The sequence below is a fragment of the Buceros rhinoceros genome, unplaced genomic scaffold (assembly GCF_000710305.1).
Source record: "Buceros rhinoceros silvestris isolate BGI_N320 unplaced genomic scaffold, ASM71030v1 scaffold10050, whole genome shotgun sequence".
NCBI lineage: Eukaryota > Metazoa > Chordata > Aves > Bucerotiformes > Bucerotidae > Buceros > Buceros rhinoceros.
The window spans coordinates 5,269-32,619 of NW_010391281.1; the positions used below are offsets into that span (position 1 = coordinate 5,269).

General features: G+C 36.8%; 1 protein-coding gene across 1 annotated transcript in view; it reads right to left on the reverse strand.

The window, feature by feature from the left end:
* The window catches only part of ITGA1 (integrin, alpha 1), a 42,770-nt gene that overhangs the window by 4,201 nt on the left and 11,218 nt on the right, over positions 1-27,351 (reverse strand). Inside the window, exons 7-25 of the mRNA XM_010141021.1 lie at positions 24,594-24,742; positions 22,837-22,987; positions 21,144-21,309; positions 17,439-17,512; positions 15,503-15,647; positions 14,230-14,372; positions 12,799-12,942; positions 11,159-11,413; positions 10,596-10,726; positions 9,150-9,313; positions 8,822-8,958; positions 7,726-7,836; positions 7,057-7,142; positions 6,776-6,911; positions 5,746-5,826; positions 3,839-3,915; positions 3,035-3,124; positions 2,022-2,124; positions 419-532 (exon numbers count right to left, since the gene is read on the reverse strand). Coding sequence (XP_010139323.1) covers positions 419-532; positions 2,022-2,124; positions 3,035-3,124; positions 3,839-3,915; positions 5,746-5,826; positions 6,776-6,911; positions 7,057-7,142; positions 7,726-7,836; positions 8,822-8,958; positions 9,150-9,313; positions 10,596-10,726; positions 11,159-11,413; positions 12,799-12,942; positions 14,230-14,372; positions 15,503-15,647; positions 17,439-17,512; positions 21,144-21,309; positions 22,837-22,987; positions 24,594-24,742 — 2,457 coding nt within the window. The remainder of the gene's footprint in view (positions 1-418; positions 533-2,021; positions 2,125-3,034; positions 3,125-3,838; positions 3,916-5,745; positions 5,827-6,775; positions 6,912-7,056; positions 7,143-7,725; positions 7,837-8,821; positions 8,959-9,149; positions 9,314-10,595; positions 10,727-11,158; positions 11,414-12,798; positions 12,943-14,229; positions 14,373-15,502; positions 15,648-17,438; positions 17,513-21,143; positions 21,310-22,836; positions 22,988-24,593; positions 24,743-27,351) is intronic.

Here is a 27,351-nt window from a genome sequence, read left to right on the forward strand (position 1 = left end):
TTTTAGTAACACGAAGAAGAGGACTGAACAGGAGATCAGCAGGACTAGAGCACTTGCAATAAGTGCTGATGACTGGAGATAATCTGAGGCTCAGTAAGTAAAACCAAAAAAGAAACTCTTGCCACTCATATCTCAGCCTGGACCTCTCATCACTTGGCAATATATCAAATTAACCTTGTTATAGTACAATTATTGTTCAACACTATTCTAAATTTGCTTGTTTCCTTCTAAGAAAATTTGTTTCTATCTTCCTGTGCACATCTGTACACACTCTTAAAACACCAGTATCTCGTCCTTTAGATTAAAAGCAATATCTGCGCTGAAGCAAGGCGTAATCCCAAATGATTGCATTTTGCAGTTCCTTACAACAAAAATTCAAAATTTAAATTAATCATAAAAATACAAAATCCTAGCTTACTTGGGAATGTGACAGTGCAGTAAGGTAGAGAAGAGTGTTCTTGGCTGCTGTTGCATCAGGAAATAATACCTGCAGTGTGAGGTTTGGCATTGGAAAGTGTTCACCTTTTTCAATCTATTTAGGAAAAAAAAAAAAAAAGAAAAATGTTTAGTTTAGTAAAGTTTCCATGCCAAAAAAGTTGGTATTTGATTGTGAGTTTTTTGCTTTCTAGTGTTTTCTTCAATTTTCTTTTTCTTTATGTTTCCACAGTCAGGTATGCAAAAAGTGGTGTGATGAACTCTTACTTTTTCCCCAAGAACAGCCTGCTGTGAATTAGCAGACATATTCATCTCTGGTCTTTGGTTATTCTTCTATTGAAGGAAATAAAATTTACAAGATAAAAAGGGCCATTTTGACACAAGTTACTTCTTGTTATCTTGTTTACTGCATCCTCTCATCATCTGGGAATTCTGTCTATGGTCACTTTATTTCAATTTTTAGTACAGTCCCCAAAATTCTGTAACTTGGGAACCTGCTCATTCCTTCTCAGTTGTGTTTAGGCAACAGCCCTCCTGTTCACCTGCTCCTCTCCCTGTTTTCCTTGAGAAGGTCACAGGACATATGTGTAAGCTGCTGCTCTTTCTGAACAGGTCTGATGTGGCTGAGGATGGAGAAAATGCCTAGGCATAACTGGTGACAGGGGAATTGGGGATGCTGTCTCTGAAGTGGATGAACTTAATAAATACTCAAGAAAATGTTTAATTTTTTTTTCTTCTGACTACTCATTTGTGATGTTTTGCTTACAAGATCAGAAGTGCTATGCTCTGCTGTCCACCAGCTTTTACACTCAGAAAGCAAAGTTTTTGAAATAAGATGAATAATGTCTTAACCATCCACAAAGGCTTTGAGATTACCAGATTTGAACTTTTAGACTAAAAAAAAGTAGCTGAATAGAACACTGTAGGAGTGCTAAAAAGTAGAAAAATCCCTTTGCTATTGCTATTTAGTAGAGCAAGAACTTTCTCATGGCCCACTGTTTTACAGACAGAAGCTGACTCAGAGATTTTTATCCTTTTTATATGGGAACCTTTTTCAGTTTTGGATTTGACACTGGGAAACAAGCATGTCTCAAGATAAGTAAATCCAGTCCTACTGCAACTTGAGGCTGGGCTTCTAGTCCATTAAATACCTTTTTCCAGTGATTTTAGTTTGCAGTATTTGTTCCGTAGAAAGACAACATTCTTGGACCACGGCATTTGCCTTTTTCAAAGCTGACTAGATTTTGAAATTATTTGTTCTAAACTGCAATGAAGGTAGATCAAGTTCTCATTTACTCAGGGCATGCTCTCCTTCCCCTGCTAAAGATGGCAGCTCTGAACTCCACCAGAGCTACTTTGCAGGGATGGACCACTCTGAGAGCTTCTGACTCACATTATTCTGATGCAAACAAGCAAATAAAAAAGGTGTTAAAAACAAAATACCCATGTGGAAGGTTTAACACCTTGCATAGCTGCTATTTAAGTAACAGGCTGTCACTCTAAGTGACACAGACTAAGTGACTCAAACCAAATGAAAAAAAAAATTAAGCTAGTACCTATATCATACAGATTTAATTGTTTCTTACCCTATAATGTAGAGTGACTTCATCCCCAATCTGCTCTGTTGTGTTAATAGCAGTAGGGACAGTATCATTTGCTGCAATTATAACATGGTGCTCTTTGAAAACACTGTGGGTTAAGGAAAGCACAAAAAAGCATAATAAGCACAAAACCATCATAAAATCTCTAGAAGTTATTAGTATAGGTCTCCTCATTATTTCATGAATCCTCCAAAACTAGTCTTGCATTTAAGAGTGCACCGCTACTTCCACTGAAATTCAAGTCATCCATTTTCTGAGAAGTATTCACTTTTTATTATGTATATTTTAAAGGTTTTGTACAGCTAAAACTACAAAACGAGCAAAAAATTGTTCCTGAAAATAATACATCAGGGCCTGTTCATACTGTTCTTACTCTAGCTGTGCAGAGTAATCCTGAGTATTGCCATGTGAAAAAGGCAGGGTCCTACAAAAGACAGAACCAAGCAAAAAGAGAACAAACCCAGCACCTTCTAAATTCATCCTTATTCCCTATGGGACAAATAAAGGCTGGATTTGAAAATAAAGTGTATTAAAAGACCTGCATTAAAGTTTATGCCTGAACTGATAAATCAAACACCCAAGAATCTAAAATTAGGGCTTATTTTTGAAGTTTGAAATCAAATATGATACCATGCAATATTATAGTGATATAAACTCATGTTCATGAGGAAGCTGGGAATTATTTGCTTTGTTATGCACCTGTACTGCTTTTGAATGATAGCACAAAGTACAATAATCAACAAAAGCTGCTGTTGTACTTGCAAACTGCAGATCAAATTTAAATAGACAAAATGGAGATACAACAATACAGAGACAGTGGCCACTCCATTATTTCATGTAACTGCTCTTTTCAGTGAAGCCTGTGTTTCCTGTTCATGAGCCTAGAAGCTGTCATCTGTAGCTACTGAGCACAGCTCAACAACAAAACAATACTATATTGTCTCTAAACACCTGATACTTACTGTGCTAGCAAATAAAGTAGAGAGAAGCATCAATACCTTACAAATATTAATCCTACTTCATATTTTACTGGAATTGTAACGTGTCCTCTGTTGTTATTCAAGGTCTCGGGTGGTTCTTCGCTGTCACTAAAATAAAAGAACATAAACCACTCAGATCAAACTCTGCAGGTGCAACATGACTGCCAAGTGGGAAGGGGTCTTAAGAGACAAAAATACCTACAGCTCTGGTTATGAAAACGTACTACTCATTTCTAGTTAATTACTATCGGCTAAAAAGAAGTTCAAAATACTGTTTCCAGTAACTAAAAAATTAAATCCTGCACCAGTCCCAGCTCAGAACTGCATCTTTGTTAAAATTACAGACTGTAGTTTACTGAATGAAAATGGACTCAGTAAGAGCCACTACTCTTACACTGTCCCTGGATTTTGCAGGGACAGTAAACACGGAGGGCGTGCATTACTTTACTCTGTCACAGACAACTTCTGCAATGCTCTTTGATGGCCAGACCATTTTGTTTAGCATAAACTGTGATTCATGCTAAAGTATGCAGTAGTTTTGTAAGAGAATAAACTTTTTCTGAAGGTAAACCTACTGGAAATTGTGACTCATTTGTGACTCTCAGGCTCTAGAGACTAACAGCTATTTGTTTAGTCCGCTCAGTCCACTGCTAGACCGGGTACATCTGTAAAGCTGCCAGCTCTACAGATTGTTTAACCACTTCCAAGTTCAGAAAAGTCATCTGTGTTTATCCACAAAGCTGTAAAGCTTTCTAAGAAAAAAAAAAAACCAAACCAAACCAACCCACACCAGAAGGTAAGGAAGTAATGATTGCAACTAACCTTGTTGCATATACATGAACAGTAGCATTTTCCAGGAGATACGATGCGTTGAATTGGAATGATATTTTGAAGGAAATCTGTTTAGAGAAATAAATCACGTATTTTAAAAGTGGGAAAAAAAAAAGAAAGAAAAGCATCCTATTAAGGTTTGATCTGATGAAAAATGAGCAAATTTTTGCTACTTTTATCTATGGAATTCTTATTCAGATTTTGTTTTTTTATGAATAAATCCACTTTTTTGAATTTGTCCCAACTGAGAAGGAAATATAATAGTTATCACTTATTAAACCAAAGCTTCAAATTTTCAGAAGTGAGAAGCCTTAGTAAAATTTATTATTTAGTATTAGAAATACATAGGTAAATAATTCTTAATCGAAACCAACTGGTCTTGCAAGCAGTGTGTCAAAATTTTTTTTCTCCGATGAGGAAGAAACAAAGCTTCAAGGGCATGGCAATTACAGTGAGATGAGCTGACTATAGCCTTTCACGTAAGGCAGCTGGAATCTCAATTATAGTGAAACACCTAGAATACTGAACAGAAATGTTTACCATGTAAATAAATGACTTCTAAGTCTCACAAAAATTCCGTACTTATTACAATCAGGGCAAATCCATTGCAATTTGGCACTACACAAAATTTGGGAACACTGTTGCAAACATGCCTGTTTTCATATCCTGACACTTCAGGGGAATTTTATAGGAATCAAAATTTCCACTATTTGTTACTGCACAGGATTTTTCAGCTTGGACTTTTGTTTTTTGTTTAGTGTATACAAATTTTTGCTACAAAGAGCTCCAGAGAAAGTTGTCTTAGATATTTCTTCACGTTTAAAAAACCAAAAAAAGCCTGGAAGAGGCTTTAAAAAGGAATGCTTGTTAGGGATGCTTACTGAATGGGAGATTAATTGATTTCTGAATGCAAAGGAGAGTATAAAATCCCTAAATTTAGGGATCTATAGCGACAGACAAACTGACAATCAAAGGATGAAATGAAAATATGAGAAACGCAGTTAAGCTGGGAATGGAGCCTTGTGGGCACTGGCACTGGGGAATATGCTCATCCAGCTGCAAGAAAGTAACAGCTGACTTCATTCCTACAAGTCCAAGATACAACCTGGAACATGTACGTGGGAGGCACTGTAAGAAGGTACCTTTCTCAATCTTCCCAGTATTATGCATCTGCAATACAGACCTGATACAACAAAGGAACAGACAAGAAAATGCCAGAAAAGACAGCTGGTCCTATTTGCGTGTGATTTGATATTTCCCAAGTCAGCATGAGAACTATTTCAGTGAGGCTTAGATACATATTTTTCAAAGGCTTAGTTTAGCTAAAGCTCCCTCTCTATTCCAGCAGGAGATACACACTTGTTGCTGGAGCTGTTCAAGCTGGAACTCGGTTTTAAGTGGACTGCTTGCTGGAAAAGCCTCTTGCTCCCCACTGAGAAGAGGTGAAGTTTTGACGCCTGACTTTGGTAGATACAGGTTAGCATTTGCACATACTGGCTTATTCTCTTTTCAACCGATTAAATTTTATATACAAAATAACTAAAGTCACAGGCTCCAACCTGTGGAAAACCACATTATCTAATGTCTTAGCAGTATATCCTAACCAATATCCTATATACCTGCAGACAGACACTTCTGGCCAGGTGTGCTTATTGCTTTCTGACAGCACTGAGGATGGCAACATGCACCTCACATATTGCAGCTGACTGCCCAGCTACGAAAGGTCTGACATTTTCCTGTCTGGCTCAGTGGAGTTCATGTCAAGGACAGCTTGGGAAACATGCATGGACAGGTTTCAGGATGAATGTAAGATAAAAGAAAATCAGAGTTGACTGGGACTGCCCTGGCCTTAGAACAACATGGAGCAAGGAGAACTTGCATGCAAGGGGACCTTTTACCTCTTCTGCAGGTTTTAGAAATGGATATCCCACTTTACAGGTGATGTTGTGATTAGATTCACAGCTATCTTTCTGTATACCCTAAAGGAAAAATGAAGTGAAATTATAACCTTGTGCAAACTCTTTTAAGATTTTTATTTTTTTTTACTTTTCATTGTCAAAACGTTATAAAAGTCCAAGCCTTAACTGAACTGGGAAAAAAACAGGAAGCCACAACTTCTGCAAACCGATTTCCACCTATGGACATCTACAATTAGCAGCCATCACTCCCTTGCAGTGAAAGCGTTTGGAATGTTAGCAATTATATACAAACTGGACATCATGCAAATTAGTCATGGGGCCTAGCAGATCAATATACATATAAGTGCACAGTTTTCATATGTAATTTTGTAAATGTGGTCCTAACTTGGCAGTAAAAGTGATATTCAGACTCCATAAATCATCGTGACATGGACAGCAACAGTACTGTGGATCTCTGACTTCACATGATGAGCAACATCAGGACTGTTGATAGAAAACAAACTACCCCTCATGTTTCCTGCTTGAAATGAGTTGAATTTGTAAAATATCTTCTGAGGCAGGCAGAAAAACAGCTACTTTGGAGATGCTGTCTGAGGTAGGGATGAATCTAATCTATGCTGCCCTACCAAATCAGTGCTTTTTCTACACACGTGCAAAAGGAGAATTCCAGAGCCTTAGAAGCTGGACTAATGAATAATGACACAATTCTGGCTCTACAGATGTACAGATGATTCACGGTGCTGACGTTCGTCTAAGATACAGGCACTTACTGTCTAAGTGACATAGTGAAACTTGCGTCTGTAGTTAACAGAGGCTAGGCAAGAGTCCACTCCAGCCACAATAAATACACTCTTTTAGAGGGATAAACAAGGACGGCACTCCCAGGGAATCTCTTCCAACCGACTGAGATGATGCCAGAGCAATGACATTCAGGCTTAACAAAAAGACTTCCTCAGAACTCTCTAGCAAAACAGGTTATGATAAATGTGATCATGTGAAAAACTCCTACCTCAATGCCAGCAAAAATTATATTTGGAGAATATTGAACCAAAACTCTGGTATTATAGGCACTGTCTTTTTTGTTCTTCACAGACAGCTGGATGGTGAACTTATCATTGCGTGATTTCACAATGAATGGAGAAGAGCTGTAAAATAAAGTAAGAATGTCCAGACTATATGATTTCTGATTTGGAAATTATACCATAGCATTATCCTATTAGACTACAGAATTCATAATACACAGAAACTTTGTACAGATACCAAGTGATACAATAAACCCAGTGTAGTTACCTGTCTCCAGCTATGCTTGCTTTTACATTCAGAACAAGATCTGAAATGCATTTATTTTTGGCTCCACAATCTTTTGTGAAAGGAATCTGTAACAATAGTACATTTCTTCTCAGTTTTATTACATTTCTTAAAAAAAATTAAACACTTGCATTTTAACTCATTATCTAATTTTATATAAGGTCTTCCATTTGACAGTCAAAGAAGTCTTCCCTAACTAATGAGTTAAACATGTGAATATCCTGTAAAAGGCACAGGTGAAACGCGAGCATTCTACTCGCTCCAAGTCATTCATCTCAATTAGAAAAAGAGGTAATAGTAGAACTATGAACGATGCCAAGCACCATCGAAGTAAATGAATTACATTCTCCTAGTCTACCTACAAAAAAAAGAAAAGAAAAAAAAACCACCAATGAAACCAACCCACTAAAATTGCCGTACTCTCTTCTATCTTCATTTAACTCTGGACAGCTTTAAAACCACAGGCTGATTCCCACACACATTGAATCAGTGAGATTTTCACTCCTGAAGACTCATTTAGAGAAAACATCTGGACAGGCTCAATAACCATCTCTCTTTAGCCAGTTTTTGGACAATATTTTCAGCTCTTGTGTGGGCTATGAATTTTACCTTAAATACTTTGTTTATTAGTACAGAATCTTGCTGACTTACATATTCAGATATAGAATTTGGCAGGTTGCTATCAAGAACAGGTCCACTCTCTGGATCAGAAAAGTTGAACTCCAGCAAAACCTTTACAGAGTCCTGAAAGTCAGGCTTATCCTAGAAAATAAAGAAAACAAAATTGCTGTTATGGATGTTCACTTTAATAACTAAGGAAGTTAAAAATCCCCAAACAATGTTGAGATGATTTTCAGTCACACTGTTGTCATCCTTGCTAGAGAAGCATTTGAATGCTTGTAATTGATGGTAAAGCATTTCACGTGCAACCCAATCCTTATAAATGTATTTACTGATGTTTTTCCCGTATCTCATCACATCTCATCATAAAAAATGTCACATAGCTTGAGCATATCCAACACGGTTTCATTTAATACTGTCTCAGAACAGCCATCTCACAGACTTTCCTCTTTTAGTTGTGCCTAAAGGATCTGTAAGATGAACAGCAACAGTATCATCTTGTGTGAAGACAAACTGAGCCCTGCTATTAGGAGATGTACTGTATATTCAAGCAAATTCCGGGCATCATTTATCATTACTTTTGAATTGTGAAATAACTGTGAAGTCACTAGACATTTTAAATATGGGTAGCCTATAATATACATTTCCATTCACTCTGCACATTAGTTACAATCTGGGCAATTTCATACTCAAGAGTTGGTAATTACATTTCTGTTTTGCAGTGAATAAGAATTCTCTATCCTAAACCTAATCTGAGATTTTTACCATATTTTAGCAGAAGGAATTGCACCAATATACAAACTAGACTTCCGGCTCACATGCTCCTCCTGAGTTTCGAGTGCACCTGAACTGCTAACCACAATAGCTGCTTAGTTCCACTGTGTTATGCTCTTTCCTAAGACAGACAGGTACCAAGAGTCAAAGGCAAACAGACTGTACATTTAAGTAAATACTTTATGTCTATATGCATATACAAATACATACATCCTAAGCAGTAAATAAATTTACGTACGCTTCTTAAGGTTAATTCTGGATGCAGATTTTGTTGTCCAATTTATGATGAATGGAATACATTAGCGTTATTATAATGGCAACTTGAGAAAAACACTTTAAATGATTTACTTGCCAACATGTAGAAGTTATGTTTAATACATTCTGAGCCTTTGATAGTTATGTTTTTTTGCATTTTCCTCTCATGGCTTTCTGTGAACAAACTTCGAGGTATTTGTCTTTGTGAGTCAAGAGTAATCCAATATTGCAGACCTGCAAAAGACGTTGAGATCAATTTTATGAACCAATTTGCCTCTATACGCTCTTTTTTCCCCAAAGTATCTTAAATGGACTTTAAATAGTGAATTTAAAGGAGTTGCATGCTATATTTTGAGAAATAAACGAATGTCAGTACATCATGTTTATAGTGTAAAGTTTCCACAGCTTAGTGCTTATCTACTTACTGGATTCAAATGTATCTTCCTTCGACTTTAGTCTGGTCTTAAAACAAATCGTGGCATTTATGCATATTGTTTTTCTTCTATTTATCTGACAATTTTGTTGCTGGATATTGATGCTTTTGGGCATAAATTGCATGGAAACATTTACTTCAGCCACATCACGAGACCTTAACAAAAACACAAAGAGGGAAAGTGCCTTGAAAATAATAGTAGCACCTTTTCTTACCTTAAGAATGAACTTACGAAATGTGCAGCGTTCAACATTAAAATACAAGTATGTGACTGTCTGGACAAGTAATTAACTATGCACTCTGTACATAGTACCAGTAAACATCAAATTGAGGAGAAAATTGTTACAGGGTTTCTTCTCAGTGCTGTACTTGTTGCAGACAGATATCAGATGAAAGGAAATATTTTCAAAGGCATTTAAGCAACTCTATAGAGCAAGTCCCATTTTAAAAGAGACTGGAGGCCCAGACTCATCCTTGTGGGTATCCACAGAGGAACATATTATTATACACGAGCTTGAGGGCAGTGTGGCATCCCTGTGGGCAGATAAACAAGCTTCACTTTAACTCCCCTTCACCCCTGTCCCTGCAATGCATTCCTATCTCTCTAGCCTTAGGATGGAGCGTGCCAGTGAAACCACTAAACCAGCAGAAAATACAGCTGGTAAAATAGCTTTCTTCAGGTTTGTGAGCTAAACAATGCAGAGAAGGGGCATCTCATTGGGTTATTAACACACAGAGCTTTTAGAAAAACAAACTACCAGATGGAGGTGACAAGAAGCTGGTAGCTTGAGTATGGTAGCAAGACCTTACAAAATTGATGACCTAGCAGGTGAGCTAGGTGGAACAGCAGGACAGGGAAAGCAAGGAGCTGGCTTAGCAACTGCCTTGCCAGAGAGAGGAATAGCTTCAGCTGTGTTTTAGAAATGAGGGATTGTTTATTTCTCTTACTGGTATTTTTCTCTTCTCCCTTAAAAAATACATAGCTCATTGTATCATCTGAATCATGCTCTTTAGTGAAGAAAATGAATTCACTGTTAACCAGAATGTTTAGTTAAATATTTCCAAGATTTTCTGTAGGGAGTCAAACTAGAGTTTTCTCGTTAGGAAGTCAAATGAGTTCTCATTGTGACCACTCTACATTTGAACATGTCCTTGATATTGCTAGTAAGATAATATGCAATTTAGTGTGAAAAAGAGAAAACTTAATGTTGTTTCTTTCTATTTGACTTAGTGTCACAAGTGGAATCAGTTTCTATTTTAATAGAGGACGAGGTCTTCATACTGGGCTAATGAAATTTCTAAAACATTCCTATTTTTATGACTGTTATCTATCAAGTTTTATACTTGTTCCTCAGAAATTCACAGTCTGTACCCTCACAACAATATCCAGAGGCAAATGGTTATCCTCTGGCTTGACAGTTGCTCTAAGTATCCGTACCAGAAGAGGGCAGCCCCACCAAGGCCTCCAATGGTGACATCAATCAGCCCGTCATTGTTTAAGTCCATTTCTCCGTGCACAGACTGGCCAAAAAATTTCACTTTTTCCCCATCTCCACCTGATGCAATACGCTGTAAAAAGTATTAAGAGGATTATGCAGTCCATACTGAAGGATTTTATGAGAACATTCAAGACATATTTGTTGGCAGTTAGATGGCTTTTAGACTCTTTAAATATATTAAACTTACATTACAATACTCCTAAAATAGTTACCATAGTGATGAACACATTATAAATGTTCAGAATTACAAAACATTTACTTTTCTGACCATGCAGAACATTTACGAAGTTTTCTAATAAAAACATGCAAATATTTTTCCAACAATATTAGAGTTAAATTAGGCTAAATAGGTATGAGTTTAAAAATACAGAGCATTTTAAAAAAGAAGCTATCATGACACGTCAAGTCACAGTTTGATACTACATTGGGAAGACATGGGGAAACAGGATTTCTGCTACATACACGTAAAGCAGTTTCCAATCTGTGAAGTTTCACTTCATACCTGCGAATATTTTTTACTGATTTTGTTGCCATGGCCATGATAAATATAAACAGCTCCTCGATGATCATCCTCTAAGGGAGAACCTATTACAATGTCATTATATCCATCAAGGTTGAGATCCTTCACTGCAGCAATTGCAGTCCCAAAGCGTGCACCGCAAGGCTCATTTTTAAGAACTTTGCAGGTGTCCTGTTTTAGCGGCGAACAGCATGTTTGCTTTATAGGTTCGAGACTCATCTGATATTCAAACTTTGTCTGTGAAAGAACAGATTTAGAGTTTGTGGATTTCCACCAACACTTTAGCAATGTGGACTTTTAACAGCTCCTGTCCAGAAGACAAACTGATGAATTAATTGAAACAATTACATGCTATTCCTAGTGATTGAGTGCACTGTAGAAACTGTGATTCTGTAAATATAATTCAAATATTCTTTTTGAGCAGTGAGTGGAAAAGACATTCTTGCTTCCTCTCTTTCTGCATCTAGGATGCTTCTGCATATTTCTCGAAGTTAGAGGTTCACAGTAAAGCATATTGTTTTAACAATATTTGGATGTTACTGTAAGTAAACTGCTTCATTCTCAAGATAGTGTGAAGAGTTCTTCTAAAGGCATTCTATTAACCTGAGAAGTGCGCCAAGTTTCTGATGAAACACAGATGGCAATGCTGTTATTTCAGAACAAAAGAGCATTTGTCTTACACAGACTGAATTATGTTCTTAAGACACATACTCCATGGCCTAATATATAGATATACCCTTCTTGTCCAGCGGGCATTCTAGACCAAAACCACAGATACAGTATGGTATGTAACCAATCATTCAAAGAGGTTGGTCCCGTAAGTTCCATGACAGAGATTAGCAGCAGCAAGCAGTTGCCGCATCTCCTTTATTTGAAGATCGATAAAAAAAAGCAGGAAAAGCAAATTTCAAACCCTCACATTACTGGAGGACATGGAACTCTTGTTTTCTTGCCAATCCTATTCACCAACAATTTGTTCTTAGCAACATACATGTACAAACTAGAAAAGTTCCTGTCAAACAGATTCGGCCTCTTCAGGTCCTTGCAACAGTGTTTTCAGAGACAATCACTGATAGGACATATTTTGATAACTACACAATAGTACTGGATGAAAAGAGGATAAAAAGTAAGTATGGATAGACATTAGGAGGAGTGAGATGGATTTAAGAAGCTGAGGGGTGGCTGGCATATTCCTCAATCCAGTTGTGACATGTTTAAAAGCTGTTGGATGTACAGGATTTAACTCTAGGTTGGTAAGCATGTCACAAAGATACTGGAGCACACGCTTTTCAATGAGCTCTACTGTCCCCTAAACCAGGAAAACAAAAAGAAAATGGGATAGAAAACTAATCCTATACATTTGCATCTATACCATATTGCAGCTCAGAGGATATAGTACTTATTGTATAATACATTCCATTAGAAAAAAAAAGGTGAGAAAAAAAGTTTGAGAAGAAAGGTTTCCAAATTAAACTGTATTATACTCTCAATTGTCAAAAACATGTTTCTCTGTTTTCATCAGGTCATGTGCCTCTAGCTCAAATTACAGTATTTCTTTAAAGTAAGGATATGAAAAGAGTAAGGAGCATGTTCTGTTCCTCGTCAATAAACATCATCCTTACCTTGTTCAGACCATAAACATATACCTTCCCTTGCTCCTCTTTCTCAGTTCCCATATATGTAGGAGCTCCAACAAGAAGAAGGTCTGTAAATGAGTCCCTATCGATGTCGATTGTGGTAATAACACCCCCAAAGTATGACCCAATCTGCAGGAAAATATGAGGTATAAATCAGAGTCAAAAACATCTATTCAAAGACCTGTTTTATAGTTGCTTACAGCAATGCCGAATTTTAAACATTAGGCAACAATTTTCTTTGCTACCTAGAGGATCTTTTTGGTCCTTTTTTCTTTGAAGCTTGCTTTCTGTTTTAGGGTTTGTTACCAAATTTTTTTTTATTTAAGACTGGTCCATTCAACTTTCAACTCTCCTGAGTTTGAAAGGTACAAATGGTGCTTTCTACCTGTTAAGATGACAAGGATCTCTTAAGACAGCATTTGAATAGAATTGTCTTGGGGAAGATAGTTTTCTCTTCTCCAAATAATAATACATGGAAGAAGTAAAACAATGGTCTTAGGCTTGCCAGTGGAAAAAGATACCGTGGCAGGCAAAAGCTCTGAGACAACACAGTGCAGGCAGTCTCTAAAATTCCCACGTTGCCACTAAATGCAGAGGAACAGATCTACACAAAGGGCTAGAAACATTCATAGACTGGGTACAGGGTGTGGGATTTATCTGATTAATATTCACTTCACAGCTAAGCTAGATACCCTGCATTTCCCTTACTCTCAACATGACAAGGAGTTTCTTCTAGCGCAAGATGCATCTCATCTCAGAGAAGACGCTTCAAGTAGGCCAGATCCCTCAAACCTTAAAAATGCCTACTTTCATTCATTGACTCTAAAATGATTGATTGATTAGCTGAGTTGCAGACATCAGCCGTAGGTGAAAATTAGGTAATCTGAATTCCCCTGAAAGAAGTTTGTACTGCAGCCTGGTAGACCTGAGTAGGTAGATCTTTCAAACTTCATGTGCATAATATTATACTACGATTTTAATTATGTGATCACATATTTTTTTTTCTTGTAGGAACAGCTCTCAGAGGGCTGCTGCTCAATACAACAAGCAGTCTTTCAATATTTCATGCTACCCTAGGTGATGCTCTCGCACAGAACCCTGCCTGTCACACCTGTTTCCTGCCAGTGACACACCTCTTCCACGCAGCAGACAGAGGGAACTGCAAGTAGAGATGGCTACAACCACTTTGATACTGGTGAAGTTTTAACCCTCAAAGAGAAAATTTCCAAGGGTCTCTGACTACTGTAACGTCCAATTCCCATTACTTACTATACGAGAGCACCTACCTAATCTTTCCTTCTGATCTTTTCTACAACTCCCACTTCTGTTTGCTCTTCTGATGCAGTTCTTGCTTGAAATCATTTCTATTTCTCATGCCATATTCCTTTTGTATGTTAATCATGAATGCATACTTACTTGTTCTCCATTTAACCTTTGAAGTATTTGTACCTCTCTTCCTTCCATTTTATAAATGATAACTTGTCCAGTGTGATTGTATCGTGGCTGTCCTGCTATGTACAGTACGCCTCCAGGTGTCAATGCTGAATTCACAGTATATCCTAGGAAGCAGAAAAGAAGTCAAGATGCAGTACAGTCCACACACAGAATGCAACAAAAATACTTGCTGTGATTCAAAGCCTTTCTCAGGCTTGTTCTACAACTACATCTTCAGCCTTACTTATGCTAGAGAATAATAGCAGAGTTAATTAAAAGAGCTGGGTGTGTGTTTGCCTACAGTCCCAAAGTCATGAGCACCACAGAGTTATTAAACCTGTTCACTTTGTCATTCTCACACAGTGTTAAGAATACGATGGTACTGATGAAATAACTGGTTGAAAAGCTACTTTCAAAGAAGAGTTGTCACAGTTCACTGTCGAACTGATGCAGTCTTCCAAATGTGATTCTGGGTGCCATTTTGAACCTAGCTCTGTTCAGTATTAGCAACAATTTAACAACATGGGTGAAGAAAGACTTAAAAAATTTGCAGGAGAATCAAAACTGTGGCAGGGTTGCAAGTATTATGGAGGATAGGATCTAAATTTAAAATGACTTTACCAAATTTAAGATAGATACATATATATAAACGACATCCTGCAAAGAAGACAAACTGTACTTAGGGAAATAAAATCAAATTATTCTACTGTTGACTGTTTATTAGTGAAAATGCGGCTTAGTGGTGTGTAGAAAGCAAGACCTAGAGGGTCTTGCTACTGATGCCTTTTGACAGAAAAGGCTGAGAAGAAAACGATAACCTGCCAATATATAAAAACATTAGTGTAAAAAAGATAGTGGTAAACTGTTGTTCTTGTCCATTGGGTGACAGAAATCAGATTAATTTTAAGCAAAGATTTAGACTGACTATTATATAAAACTTATTAACTAGCAAGGCATAGAAAAACTTGGAAAGAATGCTAGAGGAATCTGTGAAATCTTCTTTGAACAGACAGACATCTTTGTGGGCAAAGTCTAGAGATACTTAGTTCTGTAAGAAGACTAATTTTTTTGAATGTGGAAGTAGTAATTATTTTTTAAAAGAACAAGAAAATCATACAATAGTCATGTCCATACATTATAAATTTTCCCAGGCTCCTAGAATATAATATTCTGTAAGATAGTTTTTGTGAATAGGATTTGAGAGAGGTCTTTTAGCATATGTCAACAGTGTTATAAGATGGGCTATTTCTCTTACCCAGATAGGCTGCAAGGGGTTCATTTTTTTCCGAAAGCCTGTCACGAAAAGTGTCATTAGTTGGCATTAAAATACCACTGTCCTTCACCATGAGCACTGTGCCATTCCAGTCATAAGCTCCAACTGCTCCAAGCATGATCCAATCCTTATGGAGAGAGTGAAAAAAAAAAAAAAAAAAAAAAAAAAAAAAAAAAAAAAAAAAAAGCCTGTTCTCTGTGTGAACCATCTTTAGACAACGTTTGATCATGATGCTTTCATTTGAGTAACGCTTCCTGTATACTTACACATTTAGCCCTGCTTTGCCTACTATAGTGTGGCCCTACAATCATAGTATGTCTCCTACTTTATATTAAAAATGCAAGCAACTTAAGAAAAAAAAAGGGGCCTACAAATTAAGCCCACCATTCCAGACCACATAGAAAGACAAAAGAGATTTAGCAAAACTAGTCAGAGAATACAACACTTAGATGAATTTCCCAGACAGCCTTTCAGAAACTTGAACCTTTCCCTGTTGAATCTGTGAGTCTTATATATTGTTCGAGAGTCTTTTGTCAATGAGAAATGGTTTGCTGACCTTTTATGCCTAAAGGCGTGAAAATAGCCTACTAAGTAAGACAGGTGCCAGAGACCCTGAGTCTGTCAAGGCATCAGGGACTGAAGACTCACTTCCAAAGTGAAGTTCTGATGATAGCAGATCAGTTGTTTCTGAACTTTGTGAATATGCTCTACCTAACTTATAATCTTATAAATAATTCTCATATTCCCTATCAGGATAATACTTTTTTCTCGGGTATACATGATCTGAAGCATCATGTGTAACGTAGTGCAGAGAGTAAAAGTGAACAGACAGTACTTCTGCAATAAAGTATTTATGTTAAATCATACTGAAGGTCTTTTGTTCTCTTTTCAAGCTGTGATATGCTGAGCTGCATAGAAAGGCATGTTGAAGGTTTTCCTATGTTTGTCAGTCAGTCTTGATTACTTAGTGTTTGTTCAGTTCGGTACTCTCCTCTTGTGCTCTCTTCCAAGTCACTACTTTTCTGTATCATTAAAGCTTATCTCTTTCCAGTTCTTTTGATCTTATGTTAACATTTAATTTCATTTGTGTACCCTGAACAGATCATCACAATGAATACTTTTTTATTTTTCAAGAATAAACAAGATCTCTGCTAACTCAAATTCTCAGGGATTTTTGCATCCCAGTTTAATAACTCTTTACCCCTCAGAACTGAGGTATTCAATGTGTTAACGGAAGTAAGAATGTGTTGGGTTACTAATAATGCAGTATCTCCGTATCTCCTGTCTCATTGTCATCAATATGATGCAGTATCAATTTGGACAGTAACACTTAGAAAGAACAGTTTTATAGTTCATAGAATCACAGAATGGTTTGGGTTGGAAGGAACCGTAAAGATTATCTAGTCCAACCCCCCTACCATGGGGCGATAAGTCTTGCATTAGACAGGTGGCTCAAAGCCCCATCCAACCTGACTGAAAGGAGGGGGCATTCTCTGGGCAACCTGTTTAGTGTCTCACCACCCTCATAAAAAAACCTCTTTCTCAGATTGCATAATCTAAATCTATCCTCTTTCAGCTTAAAACTATTGCCCCTTGTCCTGTCTCTATAGGACCTGGTAAAAAGTCTTTATCTCTTTTCTTAACATATTATAGACTATTCTCCTGATAGAAAGTGCTATGAGAGCATTACATTCAATATTCATGTGAAGAATATACTTACTCTCTTAAGATTTCACTGTTTATAGTAATTCTTTAGACACATTTAAAAACAAAACAACCACATTACAGAAAACTCCAAAAAGTCCACACAGGAAACAGGACTGTAGAAAGAATTCTGAAACACTCATTCCAAATTCATGCCATGACCAACAAAAATCTACTTTGTAAAAGAACTTCTATTTTCAATCAGTTTGTTCACCTGAGAATAATGAGCACTGAAACCAGCTTGAGACATTTCCATTTCAAATGAGGCGGCCTGCTGGTCTGTTGTTGCTATTAAACAGAAAAAAGTTTCAAAAATAAATTAGTTTCAAGCTGAAAAAGTATCTGAGTAGTGTAATGAAAATGCTCATGTGATAGTAAAGGGCAGCATAATTAACTAGAATATTCACAGAATATAGTTTGCCATAGATTTTTATAATAAATACAGAAATTAAGATCTGTGTTAAACACCACCATTAAGTGCACGAGTTTCCATTTTAAGATCCTGTCTCAGAACTTGTCCAGCAAATACTTCTGGGCTAAAACTGACCAGATTTGACCTTGGGCTGCTGGTAAATATGTTTGGAATGTTTGATTAATATGGTTAAGCCATTTTCCACTTGAGCTAAGCGAACAATAAAACACCAGCCATGTAACCCTGGCCTCGTATTCAAGCAACTAAAAATTCGTAGGCAGCTGGAGCAACTTTAAATGAAAACCACTTGATGTTTGTATGAACCTTTGCAAAAAAAAAAAAAAAAAAAAAAAAAAAAAAAAAAAAAAGAAAAGAAAAAAAAAGCCACCCAAGAGGAAAATCTCAGCTGTCCAAGATTCATAAGCCTCAGGGATGGGCTTGGGAACTTTATATTCCTACCCAGAAATTTACATGAAAATCTTTCTGATTCTAAGTGACATTGAATAAAAAAGTTATCAGGTGATTCAGTTTCATATCTCGTCAGGTAGTCATATGCCAGTTATTAAACTCTCACAGGCTGCTTTTCTCCTGGGTACACTTCAAGTATCATCAGGGAAAAAATGCCTCTTCCTTTGCTTAAAAGCAATACTCAAGGACTATTTTGCCATCTTCAGTGGCCAAGTAAGGTAAACTATATTCTGCATATCGATTCCTTCACAAGCATTAGAAGGGTTTACTATTTGCTACCAGCTGAGTGCTGAGGCGAAGCTCCAGCTGTGTGAATGAAACATGTAATAAGTAACAAAAGTAGTAAGAAACAATACTAAGTCAAGCCTGCATGAATTTGAGTCATCTGGACTATTAAACAATACTGGACTTTTGACACTCAGCAACTAAACCAAAGAGGTTGCTCCTTGGGTCATAATGTCTTTGCTAATTGTTAGGCTTTATAGCTACTCACAGGAAGGAGACATGATCTCAAATACGAAACATTTGATGCACAAACGTAGGCCATCCTGTTTCACAAGATCTAGCTGATTTGCTAAGTCTGAAAAAGTCCTTTTGAAGCATAAAACTCTTAAAAAAAGATTTTGTGTAAAAATTCACTGGCTGTCCAGTATGGGGTTTTGTTGGATTTGATTTTTCAGGTCTCTCTCAATTTTCCTTTGTATTTTTTTAAAGGCCGAAACCAAAAAGAAAACAAAAAATCAAAGAAAAAAATATCAAATGTATTACTCTACTAGCAAGAAGATATTTAGATTGAGAATATAAAGAGATTCAGACACAGAATTTCAAGAATAAAGGTTCCTGTGACCTCCATGTTATGCACAGAAAATACTTCAGCTACAATGTATGGGGTTAATGAATCTTTTCCACACTGCGCACATCCAGTAAGTTGGATTGTCACCAGAAAGCTGTGTGGGACAGAATTAATCTGCTTTACACTCTCACCACAAAAATGCATCCATGGATAAAGCTGCAATACAGAATAGCTGCTGAAATGCTTTGGGAGGGGACAGGAAACCATGTCTAAAGAATCAACAGGAACTGATTTATCCAGCATCTTCTAGCTCAAACCCACTGGAGCAACTCAACCTTGCTATGCTTTGATAAGAAGCTAAGATCCCACCTTCAGTTTCTATTCTGATTGCCTTGCAGCCTATGTGATTCTTGTGACTTTTTTATGTGACTTTCATGGGGGAAAAGGCAACATTTCTTGTCAAATATCACAGGTGTCTTATTTAGAAATCTTAGTGCATCTCTGAGTTCCTACTGAAAAGAAGCCTTTGGGTAGTGGTGAAATCACCTAGCTTGTCTCTTACAGTGTGGATATAAATAATTTTCCACATTTTTCATTTCAAATATATATTTTTGTAATACAGCCAAGTCTATTAAAAAAAAAACAAACCAAAATCAAAACAACCACAAACTTGAAAATAAGGCAAAAACATCAAGGCAAATATATCAAACAGTTTCACAACTGTGAACACAACTACCTTTGTTTTGATATTTTATTAGTCTACAGAACTTGTTTAATGTTCAAACGTTTTTTAATTTTTCTTGTGATTAGAGGAATGAATTACTAAAGTCAATGGAAAGGTTACAGCTCATGATATAACACATTGCCCATCAGCAGTGGGTTCAAGTAAGCACGATTTATGCCACTCTTTGGAGGCTTGGGTTTCGTGTAACAGACAGGCACTACCTAATGTCTACTGATTGCTAAAGGGGACAAGATGGCGTGTGATGAAGTGAGACCAGTGGCATCTGGTTGGTCAAAGGCTGAGCTATGGCATGAAACCTCGAATTTGAGTACACAGATGTCCAGAAACTCAGTCATGTTAGGTTTTATGTCCTTTCTATATTGCCATGACTAGCAGTCCATTAACTTTTTAATTCTATACCCGTTATATTTAATAGGTATAACTACAGATTTTATTCTACTAATGAAAGACAAATGCTTTCTCACTTTTCTAGATGTACAAAGCATCAATGAAGACTAAGTTTTAAATTTCTGTTTGAACAAGCATTTTTTCACTGAAAGTGTGTTATTCCTAGTAAAGAGGGACTTAACAAAAAAGCTCCCTATTCAATGAACTTTTAAGTATTCAGGCAGCTTAAGTAGGCTAAACTTTGAGCTTTAAAGACATTAAATTCTCCTCAAATTAATTTGTTTATTTAAATAAGTCAGAGAAATATAGTTCTAATTCAAAAAACTCTAAAATACTCTCTAATATCTGTACTATTTCTTGACAATCAAGTCAACATCATCTTTTGTTCCAGCTATAAACTACACTATTCCAGCTACTTGGAAAGTTGAGATGTTGAAAAAATAAGTCCAGATAGATGAATGTTTTCTGTGTGAGATGTGAATTCCTTCAGAGTTGGCCAGTATAATTTATAACTAATAAACTCAGACTCCTCTTACCAGTAGCATGCTTGAAACAAACAGAAATTTGGATAGTGATGAATATTTTCAATGGAGAATGTAAGGAGACATTATGAGAGAATGACTTTTCTGTTCTAAAATCTGAGTATCATGAACATTTCCAAAGGAAAAATATACTTTGTCAACTCTATACACCAAGTCCATGTTAACCTGTATAGCAAAGTAATATGCTGTCATTAATAACAATCGAAGAAGAGAACATAAAGGTACAGGCAGACAAACACATGATCATGGGGTAATCAGGATACGGTCTGGCAGTGCTTTTTTACCTAAGGGAAGGCAACTTCATGTTTATCCTAGCTAAAACAGTAATGTTTACTTACCCTTTTTGAGCTATTGTCTCCATACGTTCTAACCCATCTGAATACATTTCACACCATTATCTGTATACATATTTGATGTCTACTGTAAAACACTTTTGTGATCAGCATGAAAAAAATACCTCATAATACATTTTATTCAGCACAATACACTGCAAAGGAAGATAAAAACAGGTAGTCCTCTATTTGCTTAAGTTGTAATGCAGGCATGAAGTAAAATTTTAAATAATGTCATACCTTCCAGGGCAAATATTCTCTCTCCAAGTGCTTCAACAATAGTTACAAGAGCTAATTCATCTGAGACATTGAAGAAATGCTTTTCAGTAGGCTTACTGGCAATTGACTTTATTTCCTCCACAAATTTCTCAGTACTTAAATTTCCTCTGCTGTAGCTGCCAAGAATCTACAGAGAATTAAAATAAAAAAAAAAAAAAAAGAGTCAGGCATATATTTTGTAACCCACTTTAGAAGATACCTTTGAGGCAGGTTGTCAGAGAACATTGAGAAATTACATCTAAACTTAATTTGTTCTGTTAAAACCTTCCTCAAATCAATTTGAAACCATTCTTTTCCAATGAGAACTCAGTTGTTCAACGAGGGCTCACTTGTTTTTCTTAAAACATCTACAACAAACAAATCAACTGTATAGTGTAATGCCTGCTATCCCCAACTGTCCTTTTTTTCCTTTACAAAATTCTAATGATTTAGTCTACAATTCTATGATTTGTTGAAGGCCTTAACACCACCACCAAACTAGAATACACAATTGCACTGGCTTCTGCACAAATACCATCAGTTCTCCTCATAACATGGTATATAAGTAATCAATGGTAAGTTACTTAGGCAGAAAGTAATTCTTTTTTATGTGTAGATTTGCCCTATAAACACATGTAACAATACTTGCATTCAGTGTTAACAGCTCCATCACAAGACTTAACATTTGATTTATAGAGTTTTAACACCACTGCTGTAAAAATTCAGGATGTCTCAGAACAAAATAACTCACTTCTCCCGTTCCCAGACTGATAAGTATTTTTCAAATAAAAAAGAGCTCTATACACTTAACTTTCTTTGAGAGAGAAATAAAAAACAAACTCCCATATTCTAGTATTCCTGAATGCTGGAGCAATTCAAATCTGGTTCTAGTCAGGGACTTTTTTTGCCAAAAATGATTGCAGCTTCAAGGACAACTTTTTCTTTAACGAGTCTAGCTTTATGAAAGAAGAAAAATTTGTGTGCTGTTGGATTCAACTTCTGGTTTATGTCTTTCTTTATATGAACATGTTTCTTGAAGTTGCATGGTTTCATGCCACCCCATTGTATCAAAACAAAGAAAAATAGGAATGGAGAAGCAACAAGCCGATGTACCTTCAAAATTAACATGAGAAAACATGATTCAAGCATAAAATATGCAAAAATAGTATAGAGTTCACATCAAATCTATCATTAATTTTTCCATATTTCTCAATACAGGCTAACCTCCATCATATTCATCCTCTCATTCTACTACTAAGTTTGCTCAGTGTGAAAATAACAACTTCAGAATGCCAGCACACAGAACAACCATAGTAAACCTGTTTTTTTTCTTGATGCTTTACATTTGTTTTTTTTAAGTAGGTTTCTAGAAAGTGCTCAGAAGATTTGAACTAATCCACTCTGTTCAATATTGCTCTTAACAAAAAGGATGCTTTTACTTCACAGACCTGTCATAACCAGGAAGACAGGTAGATTGCTTTTTCTTATTATGCGCTAGATATTCAGAAATAAAATTTTTAATGTTTTTTTTTTCCTCAGCTTCTTTCTTTATTCCTCTCTGAATTGATTATATTTCCATAGAGATTCTGTGAAATGAACTTTTTAAACAGAAATTGAATTTGGAAGATGAAACATGCTTTTAAGATTTTGAATTTTCCCATTAAATTTCACTTACAGCAATCGCAAATCTCTGAATATTTTCATCTTCACAATTATCAATCACTTCTTTTAATCTGTAGTTGTCATGAGATTCTCCATCAGTCACAATAACCATTACTCTTTGTACTCCTCTTCTTGCACCATTAGCCTCAGTAAAAGCCTCTTTCCTTAAAGGGAGCATAAAGCAACGTCAGCATTTAGCACATGCATCATATTTGCATAGTCAGCCACAAACTAGAAGACTTCATATTAACTAAGAAGCAGGAAAATAAGATTAATATTAACCATGAACAAATGCAGACAACAACTGGAACTTACATGAGAGTTGACAGTCAAAGAGTTTCACGAGCATTCATTCATTACTCACTCGTTTTGAGAGCAATAGCAGAAAACACAATGCTGGACAGTGAAAAATTCTCCTCCTCTCCAAACAAACTTCTGTCACCTTAAACCAGATTTTTGCATCTTCAAAAAGTCACCTCTGCACATCCAAAGTAAAACTGGGTGTTGGGGATGTGGCAGTAGCCGGTTGCAGGTGAGTGGAAGCAGGTAGGGGTGACTGGTTGAACTCTACAGCTGCAGATGGGCAAACAGGCACTGAGGTTTGGGCAGCTGCTCACCAAGACTCTTGAGGGGACCAGAAAAGGTAAGGCTGGATTAGGCCCTAGAGAAGAAGGAAGGAAGCAGGACTTCCTCTTTTTAGAAAAATACCACAGAACTCTAAAACTGGCCACACAAGTGAAAGCTAAGATCTGCTCCTGCTGATGGCTAAAAAGTGGACTGACAAGAAGACTGCAAGAACAGAGAAAGCTTTTGCTGATAGTTTCTGTCTATACAAGCCTGCAGTAGTTTGCGATGCACAGAGACTTTTAAATCACATGTAGTTTCTGAGTATTTGGCAATTCTTAACTGGCTCTGCTTTCATGAACTTGTTTGGACTCCCTCAAGCTTCTACTTGTATCTATGGAAAACATTACTGGTGAATATGTAAGAATTGGATTTAAGACATATCAACAGAAAGTTAAATATTTCATCAGAAAGAGGCTGCATATTTCACTAAATTGTTGTTTGGACAGGGTGACCGCAATCTTTTACGGAATAAAGTCATGCTGTCGTGCTAGAAAAAAAAGTAAAAAAAGAAAAAAGATACCAGGATAATATTGTACAGTTTGAAAGTGTCTGAGAGATTTTGCACTTACTTCTGTTGCACAGAAGTCAGATTTCATTTTTCTCATAAAGGAAGTGTTTCTAAATAATGCTATTGCCACAGCATATCTTTAATCTCCCAATCATCAAGCAGCTTCAAAGACTTCAGATATAAAATTTCTAGGCTTTCTGACAAGTGTGGGCTCAAATCCCGTAATGATCTTAATTTCAGAATGAAGGCAAATTAACATTAAAAAATTCCTTTTTTCCTGTTTCCTCTGAAAAACTTAATTTCTGCTATCCCTCCTCATACACAGTTCCTACTTGCTCTGTATGGACACCAAAGATAGTCAGCCTTTTGCTTAGGACCACAACCTTACTCCATGTCTCTTTTCTTTCCCTGTTTCCTTCACTCAGGAGACAGCTGCCTTTCCCAGGTGCCATAGGCAACTGCTCTAGATGCTGGACAGAGTCTGTTCGTCCACCCTTCTCCTATATGTTGTTTGCTTAGCTAAAATGAAGTCAGATGTTGGCCACATCATATTGTTGATTTATAAAATCAGAATTGTCACCGTATCTGTTCATGTTTGTTTCTACCATAAGCAGGTCGGTACTTTGTGAGTGTACCTTGCCGTATCTATTCCCAGGGCTGTCATAGTTTGCGTGCCACCCCGCTGGCGTATTCTTGTGGCTGCAGCCATCACATCCTCTGTCGTCAAATATGAATTCAGGAAAAATTCATGGACTACAGTCTGTCCGTATTGAACAATTCCAACCTGAAACACACAGTTAATGTTAAAAATCAGCTACTGTTAAAGAAAATATACATGGTTCCTGCAATGGGGTAAACACCTGTCCATACCTACAGCCGGGAAAATAATTGAACTCCGTACAAAACTCCTATAAGCATTTGAGCAAGACTGGCTAGGAGATGCTCAATCTCATGAAATATTTGAAATTTCTAAATTGTTCTTACTAAAAATAGGACCAAAGCAAAAATCAGGCTCAACTCCTTGCTCTTCCTGTCTTGCAGTAATCTCTGTCACAGCTCTGCTCTCCTCTAGGCTAAGGAAGACCAATGGCCTAATCCCTAGCCACAATTTCTCAGAATACTTTTCCTTATAGCCTATGAGGCCATGATTCACTCACAACACTCTTCACTCCATCCAAATTTATTATTCCTACATCTAACAGTTTATTTACACTAAACCTAGCTTATAAACAGCACTGCAATGACAAATTTAGGCCCTTGGGGCGAGAGGAAGACCCAAGAACCCTTATCTTGATGAAGACAGCAGGGCATTCCAGGACACGGCCATTATCCCAGCAAGAGGTAAGCCAAAGTAAGACACTTGACAACTGCCAGAGGGGGCAATGTGAATTCATGACGACGTGATGTGTGTTCCGGAATGGGGAAGGATGATGGAAAGACTCTAGATGACCTCAGCAGGTCAAGCCTTTGTGCGAAAGATCCACACATGGCATCAGAACCCAACAACAAATGCTTGAGGGAACCTGCTGCAAAACCAAGTGTGAAATAAAAAGACAAGCAATATTCTTAAATATTAATTACTTTCTCTCATACATCTCTGTCAGTTTTAATATTTGGCAAGCTCCTGACAGCTTTTATTGGGAAGAAGCCACACAATGTTCCATTAGCATATTTCAATTTTATTTTATACATGGCAATTTATAGGTGCTATTTAGGATAATGCAGTATTATGTAGCATTTACGTCTCACTCATCAATTATTAAAAGCACTCTAGCATTTAGGTACTGGAGATCAATAAGACCTCTGGGATGTTTATGCCATCATATTATTTGAGGAATGGCTTAGTATGTACTTTGCAATTACTTTGTAGGTGGATTTTCAGGTACTTTCATAGCCTCAGATGCTGCACAATGTTTGGTTGTGGTAAAGCATTAGAGCTGGATAAGTATTTGATACTAAACATCAATACCACAATCATTATGAAAAGCTAGTTGGATACGATTATGGGACTGTAATTTTAATGGCATGTGGTAGCAAAACCTACTGCACTTAAATTCTATATCCTTTTAAAAATACAATCTAATCTGGAAGAACTGATTTAAAGTCAAAGTTATGACAAGTTCCTCCCTTTTAAGACACTTTAATTCTCTCTCTCAGAGCTGCACGTTCTTGTGGGCAGCAGCCTATTAATCCTGCACAGTGTTTACACAACAGGCTGGGGTACATACTATATTACTGCTGAGGGCACTCATGTGGCACCAACTAAACCCCAAGCTAAGGATGAACTTTTTAACCCATTCCCTCCAAGGCAATTATTTCGTGGCATGCATCTAAAGTGACATACACCATAGTCGGAAGAGGATGCTGCTAGTTGTTTAGACAGACTGCCATTAACTAGTGATAAACAAAGAGTTGTTCATTATGTTTGGTATTTTGGAGCAGGAGGAGTGTCTTAAGTATTCCAGGACCATATGCAAGTACTGTATGTCAGGGAGCCCACCAGTATGGATTCACAGGCTCCTTATCTACGGCTGTAAGGATTTTATTAGTACCAAGGATTAAATCAACTACTGACTGCTGCCAGTGTGAAAAGTATCTGCCAGTCTTTCATGATTTTGGAGACCCACGTTGGTGTTATCATTTTTCTAAAAAAGGTTACAGGCTGACATTGAGTTGTATCATTTCCTATTTGAAAGGAAACATTGACCATGATCGTAGCAAGTAAACATTTTGAGCATTTCCTTCTCAGGAAGTGAATGGGAAGAACATCTGAGTCTGGAAAACTGCACTGTGTTGCATAGCTTATAAATCAGGAAGGAAGGAGGGCATGTGGTTATCTTATGTGGTACAATTGTTCTGTGAGACCCTTCCTTAGCACTAGCCTTGAAAACACTGATCATCATGTTCTACATATTTCATGGCATCAGAGATGAGCCATTCCTCAAAGAAGGATAATGAAAAGCTTCCCAGAACTAACAAAATACTACTGGCTGCACATTCCAATCTTGTACAGGACCACAGAATCAAGTTTACCTTGCAAAATTAGAATTACATTCTATCAGATAGCAATCAAGGTTTGAGCTTTTGCAGCCTTTTAATCTAAGGGAAAACTATAAATGATACATCTGTGTGACACAAATGTGCCCTCATGGGACAACAAAACTGTTCAAACTTCAGCAAGCTCCTAAGAATGATGCTTACAAGTGCTGTATGTTTCGATTTGCTTGTTTAATTTAAATCTACAAAATGCAACATTATTACACAGAAGGACTAATTCTGCTCTACTCCAGAAAACCTAGTATTTTTCCCAGCATTGGTGACCATAATCTATTGAAGATCTTTGTGATTCCTAAGTTTATGTTCCCTTCCCTAGCATTCCATGGTTTTTATAAT